Source organism: Mytilus galloprovincialis, chromosome 8 (genome assembly GCF_965363235.1).
Source record: "Mytilus galloprovincialis chromosome 8, xbMytGall1.hap1.1, whole genome shotgun sequence".
In the NCBI taxonomy this organism is placed as follows: domain Eukaryota; kingdom Metazoa; phylum Mollusca; class Bivalvia; order Mytilida; family Mytilidae; genus Mytilus; species Mytilus galloprovincialis.
The window spans coordinates 89167662-89181754 of NC_134845.1; the positions used below are offsets into that span (position 1 = coordinate 89167662).

At 32.9% G+C, this 14093-nt stretch overlaps 1 protein-coding gene across 1 annotated transcript in view; it reads left to right on the top strand.

The window, feature by feature from the left end:
- Positions 1 to 8833: 8833 nt before the first annotated feature.
- LOC143042791 (SWI/SNF-related matrix-associated actin-dependent regulator of chromatin subfamily A member 5-like) overlaps positions 8834 to 14093 on the top strand; it is a 28778-nt gene continuing 23518 nt past the window's right edge. The window contains exons 1-4 of the mRNA XM_076215250.1: positions 8834 to 8985; positions 10668 to 10751; positions 13146 to 13324; positions 13887 to 13987. Coding sequence (XP_076071365.1) covers positions 8935 to 8985; positions 10668 to 10751; positions 13146 to 13324; positions 13887 to 13987 — 415 coding nt within the window. The 5' untranslated portion in view covers positions 8834 to 8934. The remainder of the gene's footprint in view (positions 8986 to 10667; positions 10752 to 13145; positions 13325 to 13886; positions 13988 to 14093) is intronic.

The following is a 14093-nucleotide window of genomic DNA, read 5'->3' on the forward strand; positions in this document are numbered from 1 at the left end:
GGGCACATACAGCTTGTAAACTGTTGTAGGATGCATTTTTGTAAAAGATATTATGACTGGAGAATTTCATATAAGGTATAAAAAGCCCTCTCTGTTATGTGTTTCCTTTCTGTTAAGTTCAATTATTTTTCGTGTTTCTGGCCTTATATCACAATTATTCTTCCCCTTTGCGACAATGCATCTTTTGGTAAAAGTCAAATTAAATTAAAATGTGCACCGCTTCAAACATGAAATAAATGAAACTGCTTATAGACAATTATGACTCTAATAAAATGTGCTTCTAGGACAATCAATCAGTGCTTTTCCTTTTGAGTGCAGGCCTATTAACATGCCATGGTAGGATTTGAATCTCGTATAAATGACTAAAGCTCATTTGAGGCGTAGTCTGAGTGGCCCTGATTCCGAAATCCCGGGCTTAAACACATGAAATCCCGACGTGCGTATTTTAACAAAATTCATATCCCGACATCCCGAAACTAAAAACAAAATTTCCCGCATCCCGTAAAGATCAATCCCGAAATCCCGAGCTTAAAAACACCCGATCCCGACGTCCCGAATAAGTCCTGCCTCACTCTAATCTCTACCCTACTTTCATTTTGGCCAAATCACTACTTTCACTTTCAACAATAAATTTTTATGCCCCATTTATGGGAATTATGTTTTCTAGTCTGTTCGTCCGTTCGTTCGTCCGTCCGTCTGTCCCGCTTCAGGTTAAAGTTTTTGTCGAGGTAGTTTTTGATGAAGTTGAAGTCCAACCAACTCGAAACTTAGTAAATATGTTCCCTATGATATGATATTTCTAATTTTAATGCCAAATTAGAGATTTTACCCCATTTCACGGTCCACTAAGCATAGTAAATGTAAATGTGGCATCCGTATACTATGGACACATTCTTGTTTCCGCATGTTAAAAACTTTTACTTATTTCAATATATATATGCAAATGGTATGACCCCTTAGATAGTAAACATTTCAGAAAAAAGTAGACAGAATACAGAGAGTCTCTGTATATCATAGTAGTATAATCGTAGTTTACAGGTGGATAAACGCGAAAACATAATTGTCTCTAAGGAGGTATAATAGTTGTGGTTCTTGCGATCTAAAAACCATGATATTGAGAACGCTCTGATTGGCTTATTTGTTTTTCATTTTTGTAATCTATCATACGATTGGTTATTCTTGTGAATGTTTAAAACCGGAAGTCTTATCTAGGACTAAAAGTCAGTCTGATAACGGAAACAATATCCGGACATCTATTTTGTCGTTTTTCTCCCAAAATAACTCAATCTGAATTATCATAAGAATGGATGACAAATGCGACTATGCATGTTACCTAAAGAACACAGAGGCATGATGATTCTTTTATTGTGGAAGGAAGAGAAGCGACACACAAAATGAGGTCTTCTCGTTTAATAGTATAGATGTCAATAGCGTTGAATTACTTTTATCCACAGCATCATTTTTGTCAGGGTCAATATATTTTATTTTCTTTTGAAAAAAGGGATATACAACGTATTGTTAAGTAAGAGTTCAAAAATCAAATACCTGTACACATACTGTATCCCAAATTAATGTTGCCGATGTGGACATTTAATACCATTTGAGGATATATCCGGTAATAAATATACTTATACGCAATACAATACTTATATAAGTACACTTCTACTGAACACACGTCATGACGCTGTTTCAGGATGGCTGATGTTAGCTTCTTTTTTTTTACAGGAGAAAATATTACAATACAGTTCTTTATATCGTCCGGTATTCCCTATTAAAATGTACACCGGAAAAACTTCAAAAAGGGATGACTTTTTCCGACATTCATTATGAGCTATTCAATTTACCCTTATTTAGGAAGATGACTCACGTGCAGGTGTGGAAACTTCTCATATTAGATGATGTAACTACTACAAACTCCGAGATAATACCAATTGAGTTACAAATGATTATACAATGTCCAACGACTCCAGTAATATATGCTCATTTCCTTCGTTTTATATGTCATTATCATTTAAAAATAGCAGACAATACTGGGATGCTATCCGTGATTTACAGCTGACTATAGACAACAACTATCTTATATCATTTCGAGTATCAATAGCTAACTGTTACCATATCCTAGGGATAAGTTTTCAAATGTTAGGAGACATCGTATCCGCGAGAACAGCTTTTATTCACTCCTTAATATTGTTTCCAGATACAAAGTACAACAGTGCAATACTAAGATTGGGGTTTTCATACGGCTTTCAATTGTTATGCCGTTCAAGAATATGACAGTGTTTGTCCATTCGTTGGATGTGTTATATCCTTTGATTTTGCCATTTGATTAGAGACTTTCTGTTTTGAATTTTCCTCGGAGTTCAGTATTTTTGTGATTTTACTATTTTGTTTGTCATTGGTAAATTAATTAATAAATATAGGAAGATGTGGTGTGAGTGCCAATGAGACAACTCTTCGTCCAAATAACTATTTATACAAGTAAACCATTATACTAATAACATGTATACATTTTTAAAACACGTGTATACACAGTTGGTAGCAGCACGCGTTGTCAGCTATACCATTGGTCAAACATTCTTATATAACCAGTTAATGAGATCGAACATTTCTTTAAATTTTCACAAATAAATTTGATATATGTCTTTTTGTGTACATGATATATATAAATAAAACTGGTTCAGAAAGTATTTATTTTTATACTTCCTTTGTCTGAATCATTTCATTAAAAGACAAATCAAATGGCAAATTGTCTATCGTCTATCCCAAATTCATGTATTTGGTTTTCTTGTTATATTTGTTATTCTCGTGGTGTTTTGTCTGATGCTTGGTCCGTTTCTGTGTGTGTTACGTTTCGGTGTTATGTCGTTGTTCTCCTCTTATATTTAATGCGTTTCCCTCGGTTTTAGTTTGTTACCCCGATTTTGTTTTTTGTCCCTGGATTTATGAGTTTTGAACAGCGGTATACTACTGTTGCCTTTATTTACCAAAGTAATCAATATTTCTATAGATGCTTCATAAAAATTTATAAATATTTTGTCATATCTATATTTATGTTTTACATGGCTAAGGCCCTCTTTGGATCTTTGAAAGAAAATGTATCACCAAAAACGACTGTTTTACGAACGTAATGTATTGCTATGTCTGAAAATGGTTAGTTTCCCAGGCAAAATCAAGGACGTCATAAAGCGAAGACTTCATGATTATCCGCAAACCTGTCACTTCGAAGGACGAGTTTAATTTACAGTTGCATCTCACTATCTTATTTCGGATCAAGTTTTTCTGTGTTGTGATATTAGACTATTGTTTTAGGTAAGGGTGAAGGTTGGTACCAATCAAAACGTTTAAAATTGCTGCATTTGTTTGCACCTGTCCTAAGTCAGGAACCTGATGTTCAGCGGTTGTAGTTTGTTGATGTGGTTCATTAATGTTTTTCGTTTCTCGTTTTTTCTTTATACGGATTAGACAGTTGGTTTGAATGGTTTCACACTAGTCATTTTCTGGGTCCCTTTATAGCTTTCTGTTCCGCGTGAACCAACGCTTCTTGCTGAAGACCGTACTCTGATCTATAATAGAATGTGAAAGACACTGTCATCAAAATAATTGGAATTGATTGCTAGCTATAAGTCGAAACATATACTCCATATGTTTTGCTACAAGTCAACAGATATGCTTTGGTCAACTCATGATACCGATATAAGTAATGTACATGTACTTGGACGCCAATTAATAACAATATAATGTTGATTAAATCAGAGATATCGCTACAAACGCGCAAAGCAAACCAGGTGATGACTGTTGAACCCCACAATTAGGAGTCAAAGAACATTATCCACTTCCATTCAAGCTGGTGAACCTTAAGTTTTCTTAAATTTTGATATTGTTATTTCTCTTTTTTGTCGTTTCCCTTATTGTATGGGCAAGCTGCTGTTTCTGAGTTCAATGGTCATATTTCAAAGCGATTTATTCATCCCTTATTTTATTGATTTTGTATTTACATTGTTACAGTATCATTGATCAAATTTATTGTGTCATATATGTATCAGACACATGTTGTTTCCTTTCTCCTTCTTCGACATTCAAATTTTGAATAAAGTCCGAAACTCAATTTTAATTTTCAGTTATTTTTTTTCTAGGAAATTGTTTTTCCTCAAAATTTTTCTCAAAATTATTTTTTGCTAAAAACATTTTTTCCCCAATTTTATATTTTTTTTTTTCTCAAATTTTCTTTTTTTTCACAAATTTTGTTTCCTATTTCCGTATTCGGTTTCTATTTCCTAATTCGGTTTATTTTCCTTATTCTATTTTCATTTTCTTTTTTGGTTTCTATATCGGATCCTTATTCGATTTTCATTTTCTTATTCAGTTTCTATTCCCTTATTCGGTTACTATATCCTTTTTCAATTTCTATTTCCTTAGATATTTGCAATGGCTAATTATAAAGAAAAAGACAAAAAGACAAATAACAGTACACAAAACACAACATAGAAAACTAAAGACTAAGCAACACAAACCCCACCAAAAGCTGGGGTGATCGTTAAGGTTTTCTGTTCCCTTCAACATTATGCTTAGGAACAGTTAACACAGAATATTTTGCGTAGCAACCATACTATTTCAAGTATTTTATGAACGAATATAATCTGGTGTTCAGTAGTTGTCGTTTGTTGGTGGGGTTTATAAGTTTTTCTCGTTTCTTGCTTTCTATATAGATTATGTACCATTAAAAAGGTTTAAACCCGCTGCAATTGTTTGCACCTGTCCTAAGTCAGGAATCTGATGTTCATTGGTTGTCGTTTGTTGATGTGGTTTATAAGTGTTTCTCGTTTCTCGTTTTTATATAGATTAGACCGTTGGTTTTCCCGTTTGAATGGTTTTACACTAGTAATGTTGTGGCCCTTTATAGCTTGCTGTCCTGTGTGAGCAACTTGTATTTTGCGTAGCAACCATAATTGCACAACAGGATAGTTTTTCTTAATAAGTATCCTACTGTACCTAGGGGTATAATCTTTCCTATGATTGTTTTAAATATCTTTCTTAAGACTAAATAGTCACTGTAATTAGATATAGAAAGATGTGGTATGAGTGACAATGAGACAACTCGCCATCCAAGTTACAATTTATAAAAGGAAACCATTAAAGGTCTAGGTACGGCCTTTAACACGGAGCCTTCGAACCACAAGCTATAAAGGGCATAATACTAAGACAAATGTACTTGAATGCAGGTCCGCCATAGAAAAGGAAATGTTCATGCGGAGCAAAGGATGACGATAATCATGTGTTCAAAATCTTTTTATATCTCGTAATTATTACGTATTAGTCTAAGTGTAAATTAGTATAATAGACTCAAGCCATCCAGAAAATGCAAAACTGGATATTTTATTAATAGTTTTATAAATAAACCATTCTTTTATCTGGTCATTGTGTTATGATTATCATACATTGACGTTGGTAAGTTTATTATTGACAATGTATATATCGGCGGATTCAGGATTTTTCAAAGTGGTCGTAATTTCAACAGATTATAGTACCACCGAGTGTAGCGTGGTGAACATTTGTTTGATAACTTTACGCTAAAAAGGCGCGAAAACATGATAAAATATCTTTTGGGTCATCAAATGTTGGAGGGGTGGGGTTCAACCTATACGCCGTCTTGATCAGGCACTGGTGTTATATAATTAAATCGTATTCCGTCTTATTATTCTATATATATAAAAAATAATAATAAAAAAGGCACATCAGCGAAGCTTCATATTTGAGAAGTTAGAAAACCTGACTGTACTATACTTTTGCATATATTTATATATATATATATGTCATATTTCCATTGCCCTTGTCCACATTTTAGTAGTTCTGCGATTTGCTAACAAAAATTAAATAGCTGTAAATTTTATCAATTGAATTTCACACTGTTAATGGTTGATAACTATGATCAATGTGAACATTTCGAGTTCTAGTCTTTATCTCCTCTAATACCATAAGCAATACCGGTAAACTTTATTTGCTCGAATTGCATTTGTGCACATGACTTTTTTATCAATTTATTTTCTTGGTTAATTGGTGAAAGTTGAGGGTGTTTTTTTTTTTGTATTAATGATTGAAATGTGTCAAAGTCCGTCAGGCAGGTTTCATCTGACCTTTACTTTTTTTTAATGGTTTATTAAACAAAGTTAAGTTTTTATAGCACCGCAGGTAAATTATCACGTTGTGATTTGTTTAACGCCGTCACGTGGTGGCCCCTATGAGACCGTAAGGGGTTCGTGACGCGTTAATTGTGACGTCATCTATTAATGTTGTTGTGTTTCATAGATTATTTTTCAACAAAACGCAGCAGTAAAAGTCTAGCGTGCGATAAATTCGTTATACGGTTAACTACTGACCCCATACGGATCCATAGAGGGTGTATAAAGTCCATGGGGGACTCGGCCTCCTAACCCCCTATGGATTTTAATTTTAATAACCCTCTATGGATCCGTAGGTGGTCAGTAGCGAACCATATAACTTATAAAAAAAAAAAAAAAAAAAATGGAAAACAACACGTTTTATAATTTATTGCGTCCGAAGCGCTTTTCTGGATTTACCTTCATCAGGAACGCTCAAAGCCAAACATTTGAAATCCGAAGATGTATAAGTACCGAAAATCGTTGAAGAGCTTTATGTCAAAAATACCTAAAATAAATAGCCAAATTCATCTAAAGCCAACTTTGCCTGAGGGAGTTGAAACCTTAGTTTCATAATAATTTCAAAATTTATAAACAGACAATTTTAGTATAGTTTGTTAAATCATGTCAGTACCGAAGCACTGACTACTGAGCTGATGATACCCTCGGGGACTGATAGTCCACCAGCAGAGGTATCGACCCAGTGATGTAAAAAAATGGAAAACAACACGTTTTATAATTTATTGCGTCCGAAGCGCTTTTCTGGATTTACCTTCATCAGGAACGCTCAAAGCCAAACATTTGAAATCCGAAGATGTATAAGTACCGAAAATCGTTGAAGAGCTTTATGTCAAAAATACCTAAAATAAATAGCCAAATTCATCTAAAGCCAACTTTGCCTGAGGGAGTTGAAACCTTAGTTTCATAATAATTTCAAAATTTATAAACAGACAATTTTAGTATAGTTTGTTAAATCATGTCAGTACCGAAGCACTGACTACTGAGCTGATGATACCCTCGGGGACTGATAGTCCACCAGCAGAGGTATCGACCCAGTGATGTAAAAAAATGGAAAACAACACGTTTTATAATTTATTGCGTCCGAAGCGCTTTATAATGTGACACTTTAAGTCAAACTTTTATCTTGAAAATAAAATCAATTACGATCATAAGCAGGCGCGATAATTTACATTTTAGTGCGTGCATTATTGTATAAATAGACACTTCGTCTAAAAACGAAGGGTGACATTTTTTTCCCATGTTTGATTTGTTTCCCGCTCGTTTGTGAAACTTAATTGTGAATTGTTAGACAAAATTATGAAATTTAAGAACAATGAAATTTTGTTTGGAATTCTTTGTTGGTTTTAGCCAACCTGACCCTAAATGAAAGGTGAGCTTTTCTCAATACATCGTTCGTCGTCTTCCATTAATTAAAAATTAATAATCTTCTCCTCTGAAATTACTTGGCTACATTTAGCAAAACTTGTCCACAAACTTTTGTCGGTTTAAAAGGTCGAAAGAGCTTATTCTTTACTGTATTGTATACTTTTTAACGACTTTAAATACATTTCGTTTTATTTGATTTGACAGTCATCATTGGGATATCAAGTTTTTAAATCATGTTTCGGTTATCCCGCTTGTATGCTTATTTTGGCCGACATGCAACATCGGGGAGTTTTGTCTGGGTTTTTTTTTTAAACCGCAATAGATAAAGAAATCGTTGCTTTTCATAATTCATCTGTGGTTTCCAAAAAAAACCCGGGTCCTATACAAATACAAAACCGGGTCGTTGTGTAGTAAACAACTCTGATAACACCGGGTCTTTCTATTTGTCATTTATTTCCATGCACAGAAATACAAGTAGTGAGGTTTTCAAAGTGGCTATAGTCTTGCAATCTCCATGTAAATATCTTCCGTCCCGTACCTTTCTTTACGATTAGTATAAATTAACAGGAGATTAAAGGCAAGGTTCACTATAAATTCATCATCTTACTTTGCAATTTCTACATTAATCTATAAAGATTACAGAAAATATAGCACCTCAAATTCGAAAATTGGATGTATTTATACTCTTGGATATCATAAACAAATAGTGCACAAATACCTACTTTTTCCGTCTGTCTGTTGATGTTCCATCACAGTTCCGAACATCAGATATCATTGAGTTCACACTTTTTACCGGGATAGTTTAGACACAGTGTACATGTGCTGAGTTTTAACTAACAATGTCACCATGGTCACACAAAATAATTCTTTGAAATTGTAATTTTGGCAAAAAAATATACAAAAAAAAAACGTCAGAAAACTATTCTCGGATATAAAGAAAAAAAAACGGGAAAAATAATATTAGATGGCAGTTTTAATATTAAATGGCGAAATAACTTTAAATAGGTGCCTATTTGACAAGGTGCATTAGGAATATAGTATAGGTACCGAATTGACCAGGTCACGTACTCCAAATAAAGGAGGGATCTACGTACAGACATAAATTAGACTAATGTCTGTTGCAATTGTAAAATTATTTATCCAACCGAGTCTATTATAGTTGTGAATAACTAAATTTTAAGGTATGCAAAGCAAAAAATAAACAAAAAACAAATGTTCAATTCTGGGTCTAATTCTAAGGTCAGAGTAAAGGGATATATTTTAGCATTTTCCATAACAATTGCGCAAGCGTCATTTTAACTTCCGGCAAAGCGCAAATTTTGCCGGTGATTCGAAACGACAAAGAAAACAGCATATATTTTAGCAATTAGTCTGAGTATAGATCAAACAAACCATGTCTGACTCAGAGGCTGAAAGTACCAACGATGAACCAATGGAACTAGCTGTAATTAGCCTTATAGAAATTGTGGAAAACGTTTTACAACAAACTGATATATAAAAATTTGCATTTTTGCGGGAAATTGTCGTAAAACTGTTATTGAAATATTACCAAACAATTAATTTTCTTAAGCCCTAACTGTTTTACTCGTACATCATGACATAATTTGTGGTTTAGGGTTCATGAAAACAAATGTACAAAAAATGGCTGTGTCACTGTCTGTGTTTACAAAACTTTACAAATCTCAAACTACTGAGTGTATAGTACCAGGATTTATCACAAACTGATGTGTATAACCTTGTTCTCAGTACCATATTGCATTTCTGAGAACTCAGAAAAGCATTGTACCCCTGTGATGCCAAAAAAAATATATCTGTTTAAGGTTACATCATCAAAATAAATATGGTAGGTAGGTCGGTATGTCCATTTTATTTTTTTTCCTGCAGTCTGCCTTGCCATGGGCCGAAGTTACCCGTATTTTTAATGATTGGATTATTTCCCTTTGTTATTGATTGGGAAAAAATGACGGCAAAATGTTTATTAATCACACGAGTCGCAAATTTCCTTAAAACAGCTATCATATTCATGATTATGAACATTGGGATGCATCAGGCAACACTATCTTCACTTTTAACACGAGTTCAGTTTATTTTTCACTTCACAACTGAAATAAAATGGCTTAGGGTGGGCGCTCAAAATAGGGTCGGTCTGGTAACCATAAACAAGAAACATATAATAATTTATTTTTTTTGGCCTGAGTAAATTTAAATATAGAATGCAGGACGCAACTTCCATGGGATGAAACATGTACCTTGAAAAGATGTAATGGCATACTTGTGAAAATGCATCGTCCATGTACTTTTTTTTTTAAATACATTTTATTAAATCAATTACATAATATATATATGTACATTAAATGGATGTTTAATATCTTGTGTAAACAAACTGAAAAAATAAAACAAATAAGAACATTGAAGAATGAATATTCAAATGGATGATTAATTTCTGTCATCTTCAAAACAATAAGTTTAGTTTGAAATAAAAAACAAAGTTATTAAATACATGTAACGATTAAAAAAAAAAGGGTTACATTTTGCAAATGAAAATAGATCTGTATTTCTACAATTCTTACTTGCAGGCAAAGGAATATGACTCGAATATTACAAGTTTAAATTATGCATGGTTGCAATGCCTAATAATCACAAGAGACAATGATTAATCAAATTTTGATTGACTAATAAACATGATTAAATCCCATACTTTCTACATAAAAGCTTGGCTACATGTATAACATATCATATGTTGATTGTTGACATTCATGTGCTTTTTTGACTGGAAAATAGGGGATTCTGACAAACACCTGCAATAGGAGTTTTATTAAAATTTATATGATCAACATGATGAATAATTACTATTTTGGAAAAAAGTGAAGCAAGTATCAATAAGAATTAATGACTAAGATATTTTTCAAGCAATAACGTACAATGTATACCTTGCTAATAAGAATAGAAATCCTTACCTACTGACCCTACTTTTAAAATTACATATGCCTTTACTATCAATATCATAAAAAGTGATTGATTGGTGTTTAATTCCACTCTCAGTACAATTGTGTTTCTGTATTTTGTGTGGTCAGATGTTTTGAAGCCTGTACAATTAAACACAATCTATTTAATTTTCTATTTCAGCCAACCATTGAACCAACAGTTCTACTTAAGTCTCCACCTAAAGTGAGGAATCCTCAGGAAAATGCACAATTTGAAGCTAAAATTGTAAGTATTGCCTAAAATGTTATGCTCCTGATGCATCTAGAGGAGCAAACATTATTATATAAAAAAGAAGATGTGGTATGATTGCCAATGACACAACTGTCCATAAGAGACCAAAATCACACAGAAATTAACAACTAAAGGCATACCTGTCAACCTGTGACGATGAAAATGCAGGTCATGACCTGCATTGAAGAATCAAATCTCAGGTCATAAGGCGTACGAACTTTTTCTAGCTGAATTTCAGTATTTATGGTACATTTTCTTATAATGTATATCAAAGATACCAAAACATCAATGCATGTTCACTTGGTTAAGTCATTTTAAATCTTATTTATTATTATTTCATTACACTTTTAATGATTTTTATAAACTTGTGTATCACAGTCTTATGTCCTTTACTTTTTGTCATCGTCTAAGATTTATTTTTCAAATGTAATTTTAAAATGAGACAACTAGCCTTTAAACATACCATGTAGAGGTATTACATGTATGAACATTCATCTCTCAATTGAAAAGGAAATTAGACTATGATAAAATATAGTAATACAGTTAAAGGAAGTATAAATGTAAAAAATAATTTGCAACTTTTTTTTTTTAAATTGTATAAAGGTATAAAAATAATAAAAAGTTATTTTTCAATATGTATTTGAATTTTATATTATTATGATTTAATCTTTTTCACCCATAAAACGTAAATATAAGGAATAATTTTGAATGGTGACAAATAAGGGGAAGTAACTCTTAGTTGAAATATCTTTGTAAAACAACAGGGCAATTTATTTACGACCTAAAGCTAAGGTAATTGGTGTTAATCAACAGTGTGTTTGACACCAAAACTGTCAAGTGAAGCCATGCACTTAATGGGTCACTTAATTTGACAGTTTACATAGCTAGATGAACTGCATGTTCATGGCAGAATTACGAATTTGCCGGTATTTCAAAGGAATAATTTACTTCAGAAAATCAATCTCAAGGCTAAGAAATACGGGTGAAATCGGGTCATTTTCGGAATTTCCGGGTTATTTCAATGACCCGGCGGGTGATCCCTCAGAATTGTGAAAATCTCGGGTCACACCCGCAGAATCCGGGTCAGTTGACAGGTATGACTAAAGGTCACCGTACATCATTCAACAATGAAAAAAGCCCATACTGGATAGTCAGCTATAAAAGGCCCTGAAATGACACTGTTAAACAATTCAAACGAGAAAACTAACAGCCTTATTTATATAAAAAAATTAATGAAAAACAATTATGTAACACATTAACAAACGATAACTACTGAATTACAGGCTCCTGATATGTTCTCCTTGGCTTTGCTCATCCGAAAGCAAATAAATTCTGATAACTTCAAAATAAGACAACTGATCATGAAGACAGGTATGAATTGAGGGACGCACCAAAGCAGTTTGAATAAACATGAGGAATTACAACAATACGTGTAAAAGGTGATATTGGACAATCAAATAATAACAAGTCCATTTCATCTTAATCTAGGGTCCTTTATTATTGTTTATTCAACAATGATGTAATCATATAATTATATACCCTACAATATATAAGGAGTAAAATTTAAATAACATTACTCTATAAATACTATATCATACTGTGTTACAGTTATTATAACATTACTACAGTACAGGCATGACAGGTCAACATTTAGTTTCTCCCTAAAAGGATATGTTAACATAAGTGAAAAAAGGGCATCTTATGATCTAGAGGCTAGAGCGTGCAAAAATCTATAAAGGGCACCTAGAGTGTATGGAAAATAAACTAAAGAGCAACCACTGATTTAACTGCAATAGATTATTATGATGGTCAATTATAGAAGTTTATGAGGATTATTGATCCATCTGACAAGCATTATGTTTTCTGGTCTGTTCATCCGTCATTCCGTTTGTCCATCTGTCTCGCTTCATGTTAAAATTTTTAATCGAGGTAGTTTTTGATGAAGTTGAAGTCCAATCAACTTGAAACTTAGTACACATGTTCCCTATGATATGATCTTTCTTATTTTAATGCCAAATTAGAGATTTCCCCCCATTTTCACGGTCCACTGAACATAGATAATGATAGTGCCAATGAGGCATTCATGTACCGGGGACACATTCTTGTTTGTAAATTTTAATTAGTTGAAGGTCATAAACTTGTCAGAGACATGAAGACAAGTAGATTTTTAGTTATTTAATGCCAAAATATTTTTGCACTTTCCAAATTTAAGTGACTAAATTGATTTGGAATTCTTTCGTCATTTTGAAAACCGTTTCGTAAAAATAAAAAACGGTTTTCAAATGATGAGCGCTAGCAAAATCGCTGTCTAATCTGTAGAAGAAACAAGCAACACTTATAAATGATAACGCTACATGTAAAAATTAACATAATTTTCTTTTAAAACAGGCTACTGACCAAGGCAACAGATTTGAGTTTTTGCTCAAACAAACTGAGTTGTTTGCTCACTTTATGCAGACTGGTGTCGGAGTCGGGAAGAGTAAAACACCAACAAGTCCTTTGAAAATGAAACCAGGTCGACCTTTGGCGAAACCTACGGAAAAATCCAAGTCATCTGCAATAGGAGAGTAAGGATTTTCAGTTGACTAGAGTTTCTTAAGCTCTTAAACTGCACAAAACATTTATGACCATAGTTGATAATAATTATACATACATTTTTAAGCGTTCATCTTTAAAAAAAGATTCTGATTTTATTTTAAGCTTAATACAGAACCCGCCAATAAAAGTCTCCAGTAATTTTAATTGTGATAGAATTACAATTTACCAAAAAGATGTATTATTATAAGAAGAAAAGAAAGTAAGACCCTGTTCAGATAACCTAAGTACTGATAGCACTTCATTTTCTCCATAGAGATAAAAAGGTTGCCTCAATAGATTGCAATCAACTACACTTACCTATTTTAAATTAATAAAGGGAAGTAACTACTGCAAATTCAGAAATAAATCGTGAGGTTTTTATCTTTGCAAATTATGACAATAACAAGAACTCACATACTGAAATTGACACATATATTTGTTTCTAGCTTTTATTGTTATCCCACTTTTTGATTGGCCATGGCAAAATCACAATAATAATTGTACGTAACAAATTTTGAATTGAAAATATTTTTATCTGGTTTTTACTTTCAGTCATAGACATAGAAGAACGGAAGAAGAAGAGGATGCTGAATTATTGACAGAAAGTAAAAAGTCCAACAATGTTCTGGTTAGATTTGAGGAATCTCCATCATGTAAGTAGTTGGAACAAGGAATTATGGGTAATCTAAGCAGAATTACTGACAGAAAGTAAAAAGTCCAATAATGTTCTGGTCAGATTTGAGGAATCTCCATCTTGTA